General features: G+C 59.2%; 1 protein-coding gene across 8 annotated transcripts in view; it reads right to left on the bottom strand.

The window, feature by feature from the left end:
• MROH1 (maestro heat like repeat family member 1) overlaps positions 1-18559 on the bottom strand; it is a 48003-nt gene that overhangs the window by 10031 nt on the left and 19413 nt on the right. For 7 of the 8 annotated variants that reach the window (XM_037048789.1, XM_037048793.1, XM_037048791.1 and 4 more), the window contains 20 exons: positions 18072-18145; positions 17270-17392; positions 10933-11040; positions 10616-10760; positions 10442-10482; positions 10099-10240; positions 9740-9792; positions 9204-9311; positions 8750-8869; positions 8397-8519; positions 7619-7765; positions 7514-7540; positions 6429-6551; positions 6170-6249; positions 5982-6093; positions 5780-5875; positions 5140-5244; positions 2572-2707; positions 2352-2464; positions 1941-2093 (listed from right to left, as the gene is read on the bottom strand). In XM_037048789.1, coding sequence (XP_036904684.1) covers positions 1941-2093; positions 2352-2464; positions 2572-2707; positions 5140-5244; positions 5780-5875; positions 5982-6093; positions 6170-6249; positions 6429-6551; positions 7514-7540; positions 7619-7765; positions 8397-8519; positions 8750-8869; positions 9204-9311; positions 9740-9792; positions 10099-10240; positions 10442-10482; positions 10616-10760; positions 10933-11040; positions 17270-17392; positions 18072-18145 — 2129 coding nt within the window. The remainder of the gene's footprint in view (positions 1-1940; positions 2094-2351; positions 2465-2571; positions 2708-5139; positions 5245-5779; positions 5876-5981; positions 6094-6169; positions 6250-6428; positions 6552-7513; positions 7541-7618; positions 7766-8396; positions 8520-8749; positions 8870-9203; positions 9312-9739; positions 9793-10098; positions 10241-10441; positions 10483-10615; positions 10761-10932; positions 11041-17269; positions 17393-18071; positions 18146-18559) is intronic. The other variant, XM_037048788.1, reaches the window with a different exon arrangement.

The following is an 18559-nucleotide window of genomic DNA, read 5'->3' as shown; positions in this document are numbered from 1 at the left end:
AGCACATGGGACCACACTTGGTGGCGCCAGCCGCACAGGGCATGCAAATCAGCACCCCTGGGGACACCACTGCCCACCCACCAGCACAGCTGAAAGCAAAACAGGTGATGACCAGGGCTGGGAGGAGCAGAGAAGTCGGGGCCTCTCGCACCGCTGATGGGGGCGTAAATTGGTGCAGCCGCCGCAGAAAACAGCTCATCAGAAGGACCGCACGACCCTGTGACTCTGCTTCTGGGTGTCTACCCAGAACAGGAAACAGGATGTCGAAGGGATATTCACACACCACGTTCACAGCCTTCTTCACAGAAGCTAAGAGACAGAAGCCACCCGAGTGCCCATCAAGGGCTGAAAGGGCAGACAAGACGTATGTGAACACAGGGGCCACTGGTGGCCGAGGTCACCTGCAGCTGGCCTGCCCCCTCCTCCTGCAGAGCCACAGGGCACCTTCCTACCACCCACACTAGACCTGGGAGCTCCACTGTTGGGAACCGCCCTGCTTGGTTTCAGAAGCTGTAATCCCTCATGACTGAAGTTGAGTAAAGGACCTCGGGACCATTAGCCACTTAGGAGACAAAGCTCATCTTCCTTGTAGGGGCACCAGCTCTGACCCCTTTCTCTTCACCCTGCTTGGCCCCAGGCGGATGACTGGTTAGCCAATGATGGGTAAGATTCCTCAAAGGAGGGATGACCTAAGACAGGCACAGTTGCAAGGGGGCCCTCAAGGAAGGACTTGAGGGGCTATAGAAAAAGGGGGTGATGGACCCTCACCCCTTGACTTTGACACAGCCTGAGTCCTCATTCTGTCTGTAAGAAGTTTCCTAATCTTTTGGCTGCCTGACTTAAGCCTGAAACAATGCCGAAGGTGGGTGAGGCCCTGTGCTGGAATCCTATGAAACCTGCTTTGCTAATACCCTCAATTTAAATGATAAGGGTCCAAGCATGAAATGAGTTTGTTTCCCCAAAGTTTTATGGCCCTTTAACTCTCTGACCCTGACTCAGAATAAGCCCTCAGAGTTTTTTGAATGTTATCTATTGTTTAATAATTTCTGCCTGACAATGATTGATGAGCTTTACATAGACACCCTATATTCCTCTGCAAATCGAACCCAATAAAAGCCTCTCCTCTTGAGAGCGAAGCTGCGCCATCCCTTTTCCTCCAAAGGACTCGGAAGTCCATGTGAATTTGTCTACGCTGTGGACCCCAGGAGCCGGTCTCCGTGTCACTCCACCAAGTGCTAAATAAAACCCAAACCTTTGCCTGGCAAACACTGACTGTCACAGCCGTGTCCTCTCCCCAACCTCCTGCCACACTACAGCCCCAGGTCCTGACCCCCAACACCCTGCACCCGGCCCCTGCCTGAGTGCCCTGGGAGGGTCCTTCCCCTCTCAGGCATCACGCCACACATGGCCCTCGGCCACTGCTTCTCCATCAGCAAAGTCACCCATGTCCACAATACTCCAAGTACAAATCAGCAAGAGAGGCACAGACGACGCAGAAAAAATGGGTCAAAGCCCGGTGTCCTCACAAGACGATGTCCACGTAGCCAGCTGATGTGTGTGGAAGCCGGACACACCCATTAGACAGGGATCTGCTCCGGGTGCCCCAGCAGCCAGTGCAGCCTGGCAGCCTGGCCGGCAGGGTAGGCACGGGCAGCACCTCCAAGGCCTCCTGCACCTGGTGATGACCCTCAAGACCCGAGTCCTCACCAGCTTCAGGGCCTGTCTACCCCAGCACCTTCCCATGTCCTTTCCTCACCTTACTTTCGGAGCGGGGTGACTCCTGCTAAAACCTAACCTCGGTCTTCAAACAAAAGAGAAGATTTTGTCCCTATCAGGCCCACAGGGAAAGGAGCAGAGCAGCACGCCCCCACACCGCCCACCCCTCCCGGTAGGCCCCGCCCACAGCCCTGCCCTCTTCCCCCCTGCCCCGCCCCTCGCACCTTCTCCTGGAGCAGGCTGCCCCGCTCCTTCAGCAGGCAGTTGATCAGGACGGTGGCCGCGCGGGAGCAGTTCTTGTCGGGGTCTCCCAGGCTCTCAAACAGGGTGAGCAAGAGGCTGATGAGTTGATCTGGCGGGAGGCGCTTCGCAATAATCTAGGAGGAGGGCTCCATGTCAGAGCTGAGGCAGGGCCTCCAAGGAGAGCACTGCCCTGGCGGGGGCTCCAAGGCCGGCCAGTGCCAGCGCCCTCAACACTCAGCAGGGCACGGGAGGCGCCGCCACAGCTACTTCTCCGAACAAAACCCGACGTGGCTCCCATCCCTGTGCCCCAAGCCCACTGGCCGCAGTGCCCGCAGGGCCCCGAGAGGCACCACACTCCTGCCAGAGCCCTCTGTGGCCCGGCTGGCAGGTACCTGAGCGATGCTGTGGCAGGTGTGGAAGAGTATGGCAGGGTCGGGGTGCACAAGGCCACCTCTGAGGGCGAGGAGCCGCTCGGCCACGTCGTCCCGGTAATCTCGGGAGAAGCCTGCAGGGACAGGACAGGGCGTGGAGCTAGGCGGGGCCTCCCTGGCTGCCCAAGGCCCAGCCTCTGTTCCCCCTCCTTGCGGCACCTCTGCCCAGCCAGGGGCTCACCCTCGTAGCCCAGCTGGAGGTAGAGCAGGGAGTAGACACAGCTCACGGCCTCCTGGCGGGTGGCCGGCCACAGGTCTGCACACCGTGGGGAGAAGAGGCCGACCAGGAGGCCCAGGTTGTGGAAGGGCACCAGGGCCTGGAGAGGAGCAGGAACTGTGGAGACACTGGGCAGGACGGCCAGAGGGGGCACGGGGCCCTGGGGAGGACTGCCACCCCCAGTGCGGGCTCCACTCAGCTCCTCTCTGACGGTGCCCACCTGACCGAGGTCCCTAAGAGGACAGGAGGCCCGGGCTGGCAAGCCTGTGCATGCTGAGCATCGACCAGCAGACAAAGACAGAGTCCCACAGGCAGCAGAGGGGGCAGCTGATTCCACCACCGCCATCAGGTCCCCTCCCCCAGAAGGCAAACCCCTGTCAGGTGAGGGAAACCCCCTTCCATCCGAACTGGGTCCCGGCCATGCTTCTCAGAGCCTTTCCTCTCCTCAAATGTTGAGCCCGGCATCCTCCTGCCCTGGGACTTCCAGCCCCAGTTACCACTCCCAGCTCACACCACTCGGCCTTCCTGCCTCACTGCCACCGTTCGGGTCCTGGGGTCACCAGCATGGGGATTAGCAGGAGGAGGGGAGGCTGGAGTGTGGGAGAAGGACCCCAGGGACCAGCTGTGGTTCGTCGTGGCCAGGTCGGGAGCCTGTCACAGTGCGCACGAAGACGCGCTGGAGGGGGACAGGCCACGAAAGAGCCTGGGTAAGCAAGGCCTGTCCACGGGGGCGCAGAAGCTGCAAGCTGCTGGGAGACATATGGCAGGTCTGGCCACATGAAGAATGGAAGTTTAGGTGCATTTTAAAAATTATCAAAACACCAAGAGAAAAGCCGACATGGATCCTGACAGATGAAAAAAAGACATCTGGTGACATCCAGTTGGTGCTTCTGACAAACATGCTCTCAAGGCGCCAGCTGGGGCTCTGGCAGCTGGAACAGCGCCCCGGAAACCAAGGCTGCGGGTTCCATCCCCGGTCAGGGCATGAACAGAAAGCAACCAATGGATGCATGGATTAGTGGAACAGCAAATCTCTCTCGCCTCCTCCCTCTCTCCCTTCCTCTCTCTCAAAAGTCAGTAAATTAAAAAACGTCCTGTCCTAGCTGGTGTAGCTCAGTGGATTGAGCACGGGCCTGCAAACCAGAGGATCGCGGTTCGATTCCCAGTCAGGGCACACGCCTGGGTTGCAGGCCAGTTCCCTGCAGGCCAACTCCCAGCAGGGGACGCACAAAAGGCAACCATACACTGATGTTTCTCTCCCTCTCTCCTTCCCCTCTAAAGATAAATAAACAAAAAAAATCTTAAAAAAAAATTTATTTAAAAAAAAAAGTACTCATTAGGCAAGAAGGGGCTGGAAAGAAGTATTCCAAGTCATGAAATCAAGACCTGCATCCCAGATGACTCTGTCCAGCAAAGCTTCCATTCAGAATGGAAGGGCAGATAAAGCGCTTCTCAGATAAGGTCAAGTTCAAGGAGTTCGTCATCACCAACCCCTTATTACATGAAGTGTTAAAGGGACTTATTTAAGAAAAAGATAAAAAACTATGAACAGTGAAATGACAACAAACTCACAACTATCAACAAATGAACTGAAAAGAAAAACAAAACCAAAAAGAAAACAAAACCTAAGCAAACAACTAGAACAGGAACAGAATCAGAGAAATGGACATCACATGGAGGGATTTCAGTGGGGAGGGGGAGGGAGGAATGGGGGAAAAGGTACAGGGAAGAAGCAGAATAATTAATAGGCATACATAGATGTGGAGAAATAAAAAATGGTACAGGAAACAGACAACTCAAAGAATTTACATGTACAATCCATGGACATGAACTAAGTTGGGGGGAAGCCGGAGAGTTTGGGGGTACAGGTTGGAGAGAGGATAAAAGGGGGAAATTGGGAGAACTGTAATAGCATAATCAATAAAAAAATACTTTAGAAAAAGTCCTCAAACAAGTAAGGAGCTGGGGAACAGGAGGGAAAGTGGACGTGGCCCCGGAGGCCACGCCTCATGCTCAGCCTCGAACCACCAAGGGGCCAGACAGGGGAGGGGCCAAAGCGTGTGAGTGCGGGGGGTGGGGGGGCGGGGGGGGGGGCTAGGCCCCAGGTCTGCACACTGTGTGGCCGCCCATCTGAATGACACAAGGACACTGGCTGAAAACTCCCCAGAAGTCACGGAGGAGCCACAGCTGCCCGGTGACCAAGCACCCCACAACCCACACTTTCCCAGGTGACAGCAGTAGGTGGCAGTCACAGGCACAGCTGAAGAGAAAGCTACGCTGACACCGGCAACGGCCCCATGAGGGGCGGGACCCGTCCACACAGAGCAGCGGCTGCGTTCCTGAGTCCACGCGCCGTCCCCACCAGCAGGGGCTCTCTCCAGATCACGACACAAGCCCAGGGTGATGGTGGGCCGACAGCCAGAAAGCCTGCTGGACGCTTTGTGAGGCGAGGGCGGCAGACCTCAAGCTTGGGACCCGGGACCGAGCCACCCGGGAAGGGGCGGGACAGCGGCGACCCCGCCAGACACTCACGCTGACGTGCAGGTGCTCCAGGAAGAACTGTAGCAAGCCCGCACTCAGGCCCAGCGCCCGCGCCCGCTCGTAGCCCCTTGGGGACTTGATCCAGGGGCTCAGGTGCTGGGAAAGAAGGGGCCTTCACACAGGGGCCAGCTTGGGGGATGGCCAGGAGCCCATGCACCGCGGGCAGGTCAGCATCCCTGCCAGGCCACCCTTCCCGCTTTGGGGCTCAGCAGGGCCTGGTCAGAGCAGGGCACTGCTACAGCTCACCCCTGCCCCATCTCTGTCCAGCTGGCCTGGCCACACATAGGGCCACCCCAGGTGGACCCAGAGCAAGCTGGGCCTTTGAAGGGATGGAGTGTCCACCAGCTGCCCATCCCACTGTCTCCATGGCCCCAGACAGTCAGAAGCTCACACCTGCAGCACCTGCAGGATTTCTGCATCCAGGCAGCATGAGTGGAAGGGACAGGGGAACAGGCTCCAGGCCCCACCTGGGTCAGGGCCTGCCCCCCCAGGCACACCTGCCCACAGACCCCACAATAGTGCAGAAAGCCCCTGTGCTGCCCCCAGGCAAGGAGGGCACCGAGAAACAGGTATGAGTTGGCTGCCAGGCGCCCTCTGCAGTCACCAGAGTGCACACCGCACCATCACACACCTCCACCATGACCTGCAGGCCCTGGGGCGTCAGGTTCCGCCGAAGGATGCTCTTCAGCAGGTCCTCAAGGGCGTGCATAGTGTCCACGTACAAAGACTGTAAGGGAAGGAGGTGCTGACCCCACCGGTGCCCTCTATGCCCACAGTGGCCGCTCCTCTGCCCCCCGGAGACATGAGCAGGGAGCGAGGGGCAGAGGTGATACCTCCTGCTGGCCATCCTCCCCCTCGGGCTCCGGCGGCACTGCCATGACACTGTGCAGACAGCCGTGGACCATGTCTGTCCGTGTCTGCTCTTCCAGCTCGGGCTCCAGGGCGCTGAGCCGTGAGTTAAGGGCCAGACCTGTCCGGCCACCCCCAAGCCCTCACCCCAGAAGCCCATGCCCAAGGATACACCAAGTGGGTGCAGGCAAGCATGGCCTTCTTCCGAATGCGCGTCCGCATGGAGTCCAGGGGCTCTGCCTTGATAAAGTCCTGGGTGGCAGTGCAAGGCTCAGCCCTGGGCCAGGGCACTGGCTCTCCTCCCAAGCAGCCACCCTGGCTGTGCCAGAGCCCTGGCCGCCTGCACCTTGGCCTCCCCAGGCCTACCTCCCCTCATCTGCACCAGCGCCCTCCAGCCACCGGGGGACCCGCCAGGCCCTGCTCGGCCTTACCATCATCTGGGCCACCAGCTCCACCTTCCTTGAGAAGTGGAAGGAGCCGGCCTGTGCGCTGCTGCAGATGGCCCGGCACACCATGCACACACTCTGCACGAGGCACAGCTGCAGGGCTGGGTCCTGCGGGGAAGGCTGGCTGCAGGAGGCCGCCAGTGCCCACTCCGCAGCATAGGTCCACCCTGAGGTGGTGGCCACTGCCCCTCTGCCCACGGGGTTGAGCCCAGAATGGGTGGCTGCCACAGTAAGAGGTTGGACCACACCCCTCATTCTTAAGGACTTGTCAAAGCCACCGAGACCAAGAGGGCATCGTGAAGGAGCCATGAGGCACTTGGTTTTGCCTGGCCCAAGCCCTGGGGTCCCTGGGGCACAGCCTTGGGCAGATAACTGCAGGCAGATGGCAGCTCTGTCCCCCCTGCACCCTGCAGTGTGGCCGAAAGTGTCCTGCAAGGAGGCAGAGGAAGCACACCCAAGAAGAACCCCAGGGGAGTGGGGCTGCCCCTGCCAGTCCTCCCAACTTCGCCTCTAAGGGTCAAGGAAGGGGGTGTGCCCCCCTAACTCTAATGGGTGCAGGATAAAGGGACAACTCTCAGGGCAGCCCTACCCCCTGGCCAATCCCAGGAGACTAGAGGGTCTGTCTTCAAGGGGTGGGCCCCATGGTCCAAGAGAGGGGCTTCTGGGTTAGTGCAGGAGGTTCCAGAAGGAAACATGTTAGTGAGGCCGGAGGCTACCGTCACCGGCTGAGAGCTCAGCCTGTTCCCAGGGGCTCGATGAAGGGTCACCCTGATGAGCACCAGGGAACAGAGCCAGGGGGCAGGCCATGGCCCGCAGCTCCCTGCCCCCGCCTGCGAACCACTCAGAGGGCCCCCTTCTTCCCACCCACCATCCAGAGCCTGGGCCTGAGCAGGGAGAGGCTGCTCCAAGGTACACGAGGACAGGCCCTGGGGAGAGGTTCCAGAACACTGTCCCCACGGACCTGGACCAGGAAACCCCAGCAGGTGTCCCCATGGCTCCTGCCCCTCAAGCTCAGCCCGCCCAGCGGAGAGAGAAAGGCAGAGTCCGCACTTAGCTCCTACACACTGTACCTTGGTCTCTACCTTTATTCCCAGAACCTGAACAACAAAAAGGGAGACGCGTTAAATACGAGACTGCAGCCTCGGCACCTCCCCAGGGGCCGCCCAGGCGCCCACCTTGGTGCTGAAGCACTGGAACATGTTCCGCAGGATGTCGGCCTCAGCCCTGGCCAGCACCAGCTCCCGGGGGGCCTGCGCAGCCACGTGCCCGTAGCACAGGATCAGCGCGCCCTTCACCCGCTCCGCCTCGCTCTCGCTGCGGTCCTGAGGCGGGAGGTGGGGCGGCAGGGCTCAGTCACACAGGTAACCCCCACAAGGGACCCTGCACACTGCGCCGCCCCTCCCCCTGGTCTCCAGCAATGTCAGAGGCTCAATCTGACCACACCCAACCCCAGGAGAGCCTGTCCCTCAGGGAGAGCAGGACAAGCCAGACTTAAGCGGTCTGGGGACCAAGGAACAGAGGCCAAGGGTCTGAGTAGGGTACCAAAGCAGGGCTCGGGCAGGAGGAAGAGCTGGGGAGCCAAGCCAGGGTCCCCTCTGTCCTTGGGGCCTGCTCACACCTGCACAGCCAGCCCCGCCCTGAGATTCTGTAACAGGGACAGGCACCAGGAGACAATACACCAAGGGACAAGGGCATGGGTGGAGGCATACGGTCCACCCCCTCCTGAAATGGGCTACGGCAAGAACGCTGTCTCCGCCAGCCACTAGGGGGCAGAGGACCAACAGAAGGCAGGTGGGACAGTGGAAGGCAGAGTGCCCCTTGTCACCAGCCGGGAGGGAGCCCACACTCAGTCGCCTATGCACGAGGAAGCAGAGACTAGATGCCCCCCAGCCCGTAGGGCACCCTGAGCCCAGGACGGCCCCCACGACCTCCCCTGCCTGGCTGCTGCTGTACCTTGAAAATGTTGAAAATGCCCATGGACTTCCTGGACATGTCTGACCTCACAAAGTCCTCCAGCTGGGCCAGGGTGTCATCCAGGTGGGAGATGGCACAGATCCCAAAGCAGCAGGCCAGGCCCTGGGGAGGCGCGTGGGGCATTCAAACCAGGGCGGGGACGTGCAGGAGCGAGGTAAGGGCATGCACACGGCACATGGCACACAGCACGCACAGCCCACACCACACAGCTGCCTGTGCACAGTATGCATATGGCACACGCCCTCGCTGGCTCCGTGCCTGAGAGAGGACAGCAGACGCCACCAGCCAGCAGTGGGCCTGGGGCTCCCCAGGGGTGGGGCCAGGGTGGGCACCTCACGCTCAGCCTCCTCCTGGTATCTGGCCGTTTCCAGCAGCTCCTGCAGCAGCTTCCGCACCACGTCCTTACTGGAAGCGGCACCCAGGGTGGTCCCCACACACTTGTACAGGAAGTTCTGCGGCAAAGCCAGGGAGAGTGCTGTGCTGACGCGGGCAGGGGGGCCCAGCGGGCCAGCCGGCGTGGGAGGGGCTGCTGGGAACCCACGGCACTGGCCCTGCACAAGCAGGGGGTGTCCTGGCCACCAGCTGCTCTGAGGCACCCATGGGCCTTCTCTCCCTAGGCTGGCCAGGCCCCACAGGCCACCGGACAGGCTCAGGCAGCAAATGCCCCAGAATCAAAGTACAGGGACTTGGAACCATTACCCCGAAAACCCCAGCAGACTGTCACCCACACCTTCTCCTGGGGCGGTCCCCACCCCACCCCTTCCCCTGGGCAGCCCCACCCCACACCTTCTCCTGGGCTGTCCCATTGGAGCAGGGCAGCTGCTTGCACATCTCCAGGCTCAGCTGGCAGGTCCAAGTGTTGTCAGACACAACGGCCAGGCTGTCCCGAAGGAACTGCGGGCAGGAGCAACAGCGAGGGCTGGAGCTCAGTCTATGTTGGCTTGGTTGGGGAGGGGCCAAGGCCCAGGGGTGGCCCACAGTGACCTCAGGGGGCCCTATGCCATGGCTCTGAATGGTGGTGGGTGACCTTCTCCTTCAGGCAGACATACACCAGGTCACAGGGCCACAGACAGCTCTGGGCCAGGCAATGGACAAGCCAGGAGGGTACCCTGCCATGGCCAGGGTAGCGCAAAGCCCCTGTGATTGGCCGTCACAGCAAAGTGAGGGTGGCTGACAGTCCTCACCCCAGAGACACCCACCTGTCTCCCGCCACCAGCCACACCACTATGTCGAGGCAGGTGTCGCAGCCCTGGGAAGGTACAGCCCCCAGGTTCTCCCCACCCAGGCCAGGCCACACCTGGGCCTCTTCTCCCTTCTCTCACCACCAGCAGCTTCTCCTCCCATTCCTTCTGTGACATGGTTTCCTCACTGTGTTCTGAAACGACAGTCACCCATCAGCCTGGCAAGGAGGCCCATCCCAGCAGACGAAAGGGTGTTCAGAGCACCCTGGGCCCAGGCCCCCCACCTTCCAGAGCACAGAGGAAATCTGGAGCAGGCCAGCGCCCAGGCACCCCCAAGGGACACCAGAAGCGGCGCCCTTTGGCCTGCTGTCCAGACCCCTTCCTGAAGCACAGTGGAGACGACTTCCTCCCACTTGCAAACCCTGGTCCCACAGCCAGCGCTGCCCTGGCCGGCAGAATGGGGTCAAAGGTGCAGGGGCCCCCGCCCTCCGGGGCCTTACCCTCCAGGTGCGCCAGCAGCAGGGGGATGGTGGTGGCCCACCTCGGCCCCAGCAGGGGGTGGATGTCTCGATGCAGGACGCTCAGGAGGCGCAGCGAGGCTGCCCCGCGGCCATCTCCCAGGTATGGGCGGGAAGACACAGTCTGCAAGGCACAGGGAGAGCTTGCAGCCAGGCAGGGTCACAGGGCTGCCCCCAGGGCGCGGGGTGGAGGCAACCAGCCCCTCAACACAGCTCCCGGATACCCAGAGGGGAGTGCCTGGGACAGCGGGAGGACAGGCGCCCAGGGACAGGGGGCGCACCGCCTCCTCTGCTGACACCCCTGGGAGGGCGCTGCACGGCTTACCAGGAGCCTGGTGGCTATGGCGAAGGGAGACGGCAGGGTCACTGCAAAAGAGATGCAAGGCTCAGGGGCCGCTCAGGGGCAGCTAGGGGCACATCCTGAGCGGACACAGGGTGGGGCCGGGGATGGGGTAGGGGCAGGGGTAGGGGCAGGGTCATGGCCTGGGGCTCCTCGCACCGTTGCCATCGTACTGGATGAGGAGAGTATCAGCCCCAGCCTCCTGTCTCTTCTGGGCCAAGTGCACGAGGCTCTTGCAGAGCGGGGTCAGTGCCCCTGTGAAGCGCTCAGGGGTGAGGAACTGGAGCAGGTACGGCCAGAGGACCTGGGGGCAGTGCCGTGGTTGGTCTCAGGATCTAGGCTGGCGCAGGGGGGCAGCTTCCAGGAGCCCCCACCCCAGGCACGCGGTGCTGGGAAGGTCTAGCCATTTAAGCAGGTGCTAGCTGCAGGGCCAGCAGGGGCGGGTCGGTCACAGGCAGGGCAGGGCAGGCACTCACATCACTCATCCGGTCCACAGTGGTGCTGACCAGGTACAGAGTGCTGACACTGACGGCGCGCACGCTGTCGGCCGGAGGCTCCGCCCCAGGGCCCCCGGGCTTCTGAGGCTGGGGGATGGGGAAGGCAGGAGCATGTTGGGGCACTGGGCCTAACGTCTCCATGCTCCAAGATACCCAGCCGTGGGCTCTGGGCCGTGAGGATCCAGCCTATTTGGAAGGTGGTCAGACCCTGCCCAGCCCCCACTGCGGGGACACCCGTGTTGTGACGAGTAGGAAATGCAGTCGGCGCTAAGATCTGCCAAGAAAGCGGTTCGCCCAGCTTAGTTCTAGTCTCCAAAAAAACGGACACCCTGGGCATCTCCTGCAAGCCCCCGACTGCATGAGAGAAGACCCCCCTGGCTCCAGCACTCTGCCATCTGCAGTGACCGCACCTTCCTGGAAGAGAGCCGCCCAAGAACACTCCCACCCTGGACTCGGGAGAGTGCAGCCTTGACACAGGAAGCCGGGCCCCTGGGTGGCCCCTGGGCAAGAGAACGGCCAGCTCTGCAAAGGCTCTGTCACCTCCCACTCCCTCCTGGAAAGCCAGCACCACGCTGGGCGGCTGCAACACCTCTGGGCACTGGTCAGTCCTCTCACTTAGAAATCAAGGCCAAGAGGAACAACTGGGGGCAGGTAGGCCTTGAACAACCATTTTTAAAGCTCTAGAAATACACCAAACACACACAGAGACGACTCTGACAGCCTGACCTCCCATGAGGCCAAAAACAGTATCTCAACAGACTCTTGAGATGGAAGCAAACCTGGCCAGAGTTGATGCAGGTGATGCAACAAACACCCAGACCCACAACAGCCATGAAAAGCTCTTCCCCTAGAAAAATTTTACAGTCTCACAAGAAACTTTGGGTTAATAAAGAACTCAAGTGGACCTGGCTGGTGGTGGCTCTGGATTGAGTATCAGCCTGAGAACCAAATGGTTGCTGGTTTGATTCCCAGTCAGGGCACAGAGCGGGGTTGCAGGCCAGGTCCCCAGTAGGGGGCGCTTGAGAGACAACCACACATTGATGTTTCTCTCCCTCTTTCTCCCTCCTTTCCCCTCCCTCTAAAAATAAATAAATAAAATCTTTTAAAAAACAGGTAAAAACTGCAAACTCCCTGACAGTGGACGCTGAGGCCCATCAAAGCCCATTAGGAGCAGCAATATGAGGACATGGATGAAGAACACAATCTCGCCCTGAAAAACATGCTACGGGTGGGAATACTGACATGAACCAAAAGGAGGGGGAAAAGTAAAAAATTATAACCGTTGAAAGACAGAATTCAACTCAGGAAGTGAAGAGTGAAATGGTTATTGCTGAGGAAGGAATGACTGATTTGGAGGAGAAGCCAAGGACTTGAAGGGACCATGAAGAACGAAAAAGTAGGACGTAAGAGCCAGAAGCACTGCCATAGCCACAACACAAGCACTGGAGTGAAAGGGAGAGCCGGAAAAATTCAAAGAAATAAAGGAGGCAAGTCCCACACAAATAAAAGACAAAAAGAGCTCATCTGAAAAGGGTCCAGAGCTGGAGGCAAGGGCAGCTCAAGGTGAGCCTGGAACTTGCCCGGAGGTCAAGGCTCAGAGGAGGAGGAAGGCCCTGCCACAGGGACAGGTGCCAAGCCAGCGATGGAACGGGATTAAGGACCGCCGCGCAGCGCAACAACCCGTGACGCACGCGGCCGCACACACGCGAGAGCACGAGGACGGGGAGAGAGCTCTTTGTTATGGCGAATGGCCAAGCAATAAGGACGGGAAAATCAACGGAGTTAGAAAATCACAAACTGGTTCTAAAACTAGGCGAAAGTTTAATCAGCAAACTTCCGAAGTCCGTCTGCGTTGCAGCGCGCGCGTCACAACTCCGTCCTTCCCAGGCTGAGTAACACTCCACCCCGCCACCGCGGGTCGCTGCGGGCGCTGGGTCTCAGCGGTTGCCCAGGGCGCGGCGGCGCGGATCTCTCTTCTGCACCCGGCTCTCGGTTCTTCTGGGGGTGTACCCAGAAGTGGCATGGCTGGGTCAGATGGTACTTCTATCGCACTTTCCAAAGACCCGGCTTACTGTTTTCTGTGCCTCAGGGAGCTCGGCCTTAAGCAGCCCCTAACTGACAACGCGGGTTCGGGAGAGAGGCCCTGCGCGCCTGCGCGGTCTGCCTACAGCGAAAACCCGGGACCTTCCGCTGCCGTCCGACTGTGCCCCGCAGCCCCTCTGGGACGCACGGAGACCCGTGCACAGAACCGGGTCCGACTGCAGCGGCCCAGGGCCTGCGAGTCCTAGTGCGTCAGCGCGCAGGCGGCGCTCTCGGCCCTGAGATTCAGGACCAAAGCTGGGCTGGGAGAACACATCACCCAAATGGCCCTTTGTCTAACAAAGAAGCCGAATTCTGTTAAAAACTTTCTGACAAAGGAACCTCCAGGCCATGGCGCCGCCGAGGAATTCTACAAAGACTGAAGAAAAAATGATACCAATTCTTCACAAACTCTCTCGCCAATCAGAAGCGGAGGGAACATGTCCAAACTCAGTGAGGCTCCAGCATCAACTGTGAAAGACATTATGAGGAAGGTACAGAGCAATATCCGGCCTGAAGAGGCACAAAATCTCTCAATGAAATATCAGCCAATCACACCCAGCGACGGGTTAACAATGAGTCATGGTCAGGCTTCATCTGGGGGCTGCAAGGGCTACTCAGCATTCACAGCGGAGGCGCTGGAGGTGCTGGGCTACGCAATAAGGCAAGAAAAAGAAGTAAAAGGCATCAGACTGGAAAGGAAGGGCAAGACTGTCTATGAGAAGACATGATGTTCTAGGGGGAAGGTCCCAAGGAATCTAAACAGTAGGGCCACAGGTCAATGTGCAACAATCAGCTGTAGTTCTCCACACTGGCAACAACTGGACACTGTAACAAACAGAATGACACCACTGCAACACCACTAAAGGCAAAGGTACAAATCTAACAAAATATGTATGGAATTTGAATGCTCAAAGTTACTGAATATTCAACAAACCACAAATGCTGGCGAGGAAGTAGAGAAAAGGGACCCTGGTGCACTGGGGGTGGGAATGCAGACGGGGGCAGCCCCTGTGGAAAGCAGTGTGCAGTTTCCTAAAAAAAACTAGAAATGGATCTGCCTTATGACCCAGCGATCCCACTTCTGGGAACATATCCTAAGAATCCTAAAATACCAATCAGAAAGAGTACATGCACCCCTATGTTCATAGCAGCGTTATTTATTTACAGGAGCCAAGACCCGGCAACAGCCCAAGTGCCCGTCAGTAGATGAGTGGATCGAAAAGCTGTGGTGCATCTAAACAATGGAATACGAGTTGGCTGTCAAAAAAGAAAGAAAAGGAAACCTTGCCCTTTGCAACAGCATGGATAGGCCTGGAGAACATTATGGTGAAATGAGCCAGTCAGAGGAAGATACACCCATACGATCTCACCCATACGTGGGACTATAATGAGCAGAATAAACCAATGAACAAAACAGAGGCACTGGCACATGGAAGACTGACGGGTGTTAGTGAGGAGGGTGTGGGGCACTGGATGGAGGAAGACGAAAGGAAAGAGACAACCGAGCGATGACAGCCAGTGGGAAAGGGGGTGGGGGCAGGGGGGAGAGGGGGACAGAAAGACACGTTGCTAGGGTGATGGGCACACGGTGGAGAACACAGAGGGTGATTTGTTCAGTCGTGCACCTAAAAAGTAAAATAAAAATAAAAACTACCAAATACTGAGGAAAGAAACCAAGGAAGACCTAAATAAATGTAGAGATGTGCCGTTTTCATGAACTGGGAGACTCGATACTGTAAAGATATCGATTCCTCCCACGCGGTCTCCAGATTCAACACAAACCCAGTTCTAACTGCAACAGGCTGTCCTTTGTAGAGACTGAAGAGATGACCCTAAAATGTCATGGAAAAGCAAAGGCACTGCAGCTCTAAGGGCCAGACCCAACGACGGCAGGAGGGCCCACCACGGACCTGGGACGCACCCGGAGCTGCAGACAGGACAGTGCTGACTGGAGGACACACCCTGTGCTGCGCGCAGAGCCCAGAAGGGTGCTGGCGTCTCATGGACGCGCGGACGGCGCGCAGCGGTGCAGAAAGAAGGGCGTCCGCGGCAAGCAGAGCTGGAACGACCGGGCGCCCAGCACACGCACAGTGGTGAGGCTCAGCCCGCACCTCCCGCTCAAACCAAGTGAACTCAAAACGGATCCCAGACCTAATGCAAAACCCCAAACTTAAAACTCCTGACAGACACAGAAAGTAATTGGGTTGAGCAAGAATTTACTAAGACACCAAAAGGATGATCTGTAAATTAAAAAAACAGATAAGCTGGGCTTCTGAAATAGTAGCTCTTCTGCTCTTTGGAAGATACTGCAAAAACCGTAAGGACACGCATAGCACGGAGTTTTCTGACGGGGGACTCATCCCCGAACATGTAAGAGGCACTCAACACTCAAGACGAGGAAGCCAACAATCCAATTAAAAAACAGGCCACGGCTGTGGAAGAGGGTGTGTGGCTGGCAAGTGAGCCCAGGAGGAGAAGGTCGGCACCCATGGTCATCAGTGAAGTTCAGGTTAAACCCACAGTGAGGCGCTGCCCTGTGAGGAAGGCTTAAGAATTAAACAGCAGCCCTGGCCAGGCGGGTAGGTGGTTGGAGCATCGTCCTGTACAGCAAACGGTGTGGGTTCAATCCCAGGTCAGGGTGCAGGAGAGAGGCAACTCATCGATGTTTCTTTCTTAAATCGATGTTTCTCTCTTTTCCTCCCTCCTCCTCTATCTAAAATCAACTCAAAAAATACCTTCAGGTGGGGGTGAAAGAAATGACACTCAAAAAGCCCCCAGTGCTGACAAGGACAGCAGGCACTGCCACTCTGCTGTGGGCGTGGGGACGGTGTGGCCACTCCGCACGACGGTTTGGAGGGTTCTTGTGACATGGATGCCCTTTAGCCCCGCGACCTCACACCGGGCCCCGCCCCAGGTGCACCAATGTGCTCCCGTGAGAACTGCACCCCGGGGCCTGGAAGCAATTCGAGTGTGCTTCCGCTGGTGAGTGCGCAGACAAGCTCCCGATGGAACACGACTCAGCAGTGAAAGTGGACAGGTGACAGGTCCCGGTGACAGTGCAGAGGACCTCAGACACAGGACCGACGAGACAGACGCCAGACTCAAAGGGCCCCAAACTGCATGGTTCCATTTAGGTGATGCTCTGGAAAAGGTGACCCTCAGGGACAGAAAACAGATGACAGCAGCCCGGGTGGAGGGGGCCGGCCCCAAGGAGGCAAAGGGAGTGGGGCCCTAGGATGTCTGCCGTGTCCTGGGTGGCGGCTGCAGGCTGCGAAGGTACAGGGTGCCTTTCGCTGTGAGTGGAGTGTGCTGCGTCACCCTGGCTTGGAAGAGAGAATCAGCAGGAGCCCTTGTGCCTGCCTTCCTGCGCCCTTCAGGCCCCAGCCCTGTGCCGGGCGGTCAGGCCAAGGCGGCTGTGTCTCAGGGTCACCAGTCAATTTGTTTGCTCACATACACTTTCTCACGGGCATTGTGAAACATGGGCAAAAGTAGAAAGACAGACACGGCGAATGGCGCATGACGACCCAGCTTCCACCGGCAGGAAGTGGGCCAAGCGAGCAGCTGCTGCTTCCAAAATCATTTAAGTCTCTCACATTTCCTCCAATTCAAAACGCTGACAAGGGATCAGAGAATCCATAGTAGAACCTTCCTCATCGAATGAAATGAAAGCATATCTCCTACCACGAGGGTCTCGGCGCCCCCCAGGTGTGCCCAGGACCCCGAAGGGCCCAAGAGAGAGCATGCAGCTGGGCAGACTCACGAGGCCCCCACTCCCTCTGGCTGGCCTCGTGTTTCGGCATTGGGCCCATGACCCAATCAGAGGCACTGAGTGCCCTGCCACGCCCACCTGGTCCTGAGCTGGGCAGACCGGCTGGCTCCAAGGACCTGAGGGGACCGGGCCCAGAGCAGGACAGTGGCCAAGACACCCATGCTCACCGCACCCACAATGTCCACTTCCCCAGGGTCTGCCTTGCTCTCCCTCAACAGGAGACTGGGATTTTCTCAGCAACATTTCCAACAGCAGAGCCCCACAGAGAGCCCCGTGCCCGTTCTGCCTCTCCCACCCGAGTCCTGGCACCGAGGAACTGACCGCAGGGGTGCAGAGGCCCCGACTGGACACTAGAGAAGTCTCCTGGGCACCCGGCCCGAGGCGCAGCCACCCCGCCAGCCCCCAGCGCCCTCAGTGCCCGTGCTCCCCAGCAGGTCCTGGCCAGGGGTGGGGTGGGGGCCTTACCTCGGCATCGGGGGGCAGCGCGCACTGCTGCACGAGGAACTCCAGCATTGCCTCACCGCCAGGCTGCTCCAGGTAGCCGTGGTGGGCCATGGCACTGATCACCTGCACCACTGCCCGCTTCACCTGCACGGGGGACAGTCCCGGACAATCCAGTCTGGGCCCACAAGTCTCGCCCCTTCCTCTGCCTGCGCCACATCTGCACCCTCACCTTGGCCCCCTCACAGCGCCTCACGGCACGGGTGGCCCTGTCCAGCCCGCGGACACCCCGCCCCCGGTGTCTGAGCTTGCCCACCTGCCCTGCTCAGTGAACAGCACCCTGTCCCGGTGCAGGCACCTCCCCTGGGCCATGCCCACCAGCTCAGCCTTCGGGGGCTGGTGACTGTCAGCCCTGCAGCCACCAGGTCTGCGTGCGTGATGGGGGCCTGCGAAAGACCCTGGGTGCAGGCTGGGGGCTCCCAGGGTGGCGGCCCGTGTGCTGTCACATTGCTGCCCCCAACTCCACGGGGAGGGGAGAGGGTGGGGGCCCCACGTTGCAGCCTCCTGGGCCTGCATCACGGCTGAGGCCACTCTGCCTCTTCACTGTACTGAGCCGCGGCTGTGGGTCTGGCTGCTCTCGTGAGCTCTGCGTCCTTCCAGGGAGTTCTGGAGCCTAGGGGTGGTGCTGGGCACACCCAGCCTCACGCCTGGGCACTGCACCAGGAGTAAGACCTGGGGGCTCCCGGGCACACGCGCCCCATGCCGATCCCACTGGCTGCCCTCCCTGCAGCAGCTGACGGCACGGCTCAGCTGGCCTGCGACTGACCTTGCAGTTGGTGTCCAGAAGGGGAAGCCTCATGGAGGAGAGGATAAAGGGCTTCTTCACCTCCATCTGAGCAGCTGTGAGAAACGAGCAGGCGGCTCAGCCTCCCCACAGGACCCGGGCCACTTGCCTGTCCACCACGAGGCCCAGGCCCTGTCACCGGGTGCTGGCCTCAGCGTGGCCCTCCACGTGGGTGTGGGGGGAACACATACACAAAGCTCACCGCTCCTCTCCAGGGCACAAACCACTTTTTACCCCAAATAACATGTTACCCCTTTAAAAAGCCAGAAGGCTGACGGTTGAAGGCAACAGGACGATCAACGAAACATGAACCAAGGACTTAATATTTTAGAACCAGCGAAACAGACCACCAGGGGTAACCCACAGAAACTGTCCCCAACAAGCAGAAGTCGGGACTGTGTGCCACCAGCCCCTGGGCCCACAGGGAATGAGCCCCTGCAGGCAGGACAGCAGACACACTCATTGAGAGC

This window comes from Sturnira hondurensis, unplaced genomic scaffold (assembly GCF_014824575.4).
Source record: "Sturnira hondurensis isolate 20B ecotype Veracruz unplaced genomic scaffold, ASM1482457v3 Scaffold0006413, whole genome shotgun sequence".
Classification (NCBI taxonomy): Eukaryota; Metazoa; Chordata; class Mammalia; order Chiroptera; family Phyllostomidae; genus Sturnira; species Sturnira hondurensis.
This window is presented reverse-complemented; position numbering and strand designations above follow the sequence as displayed.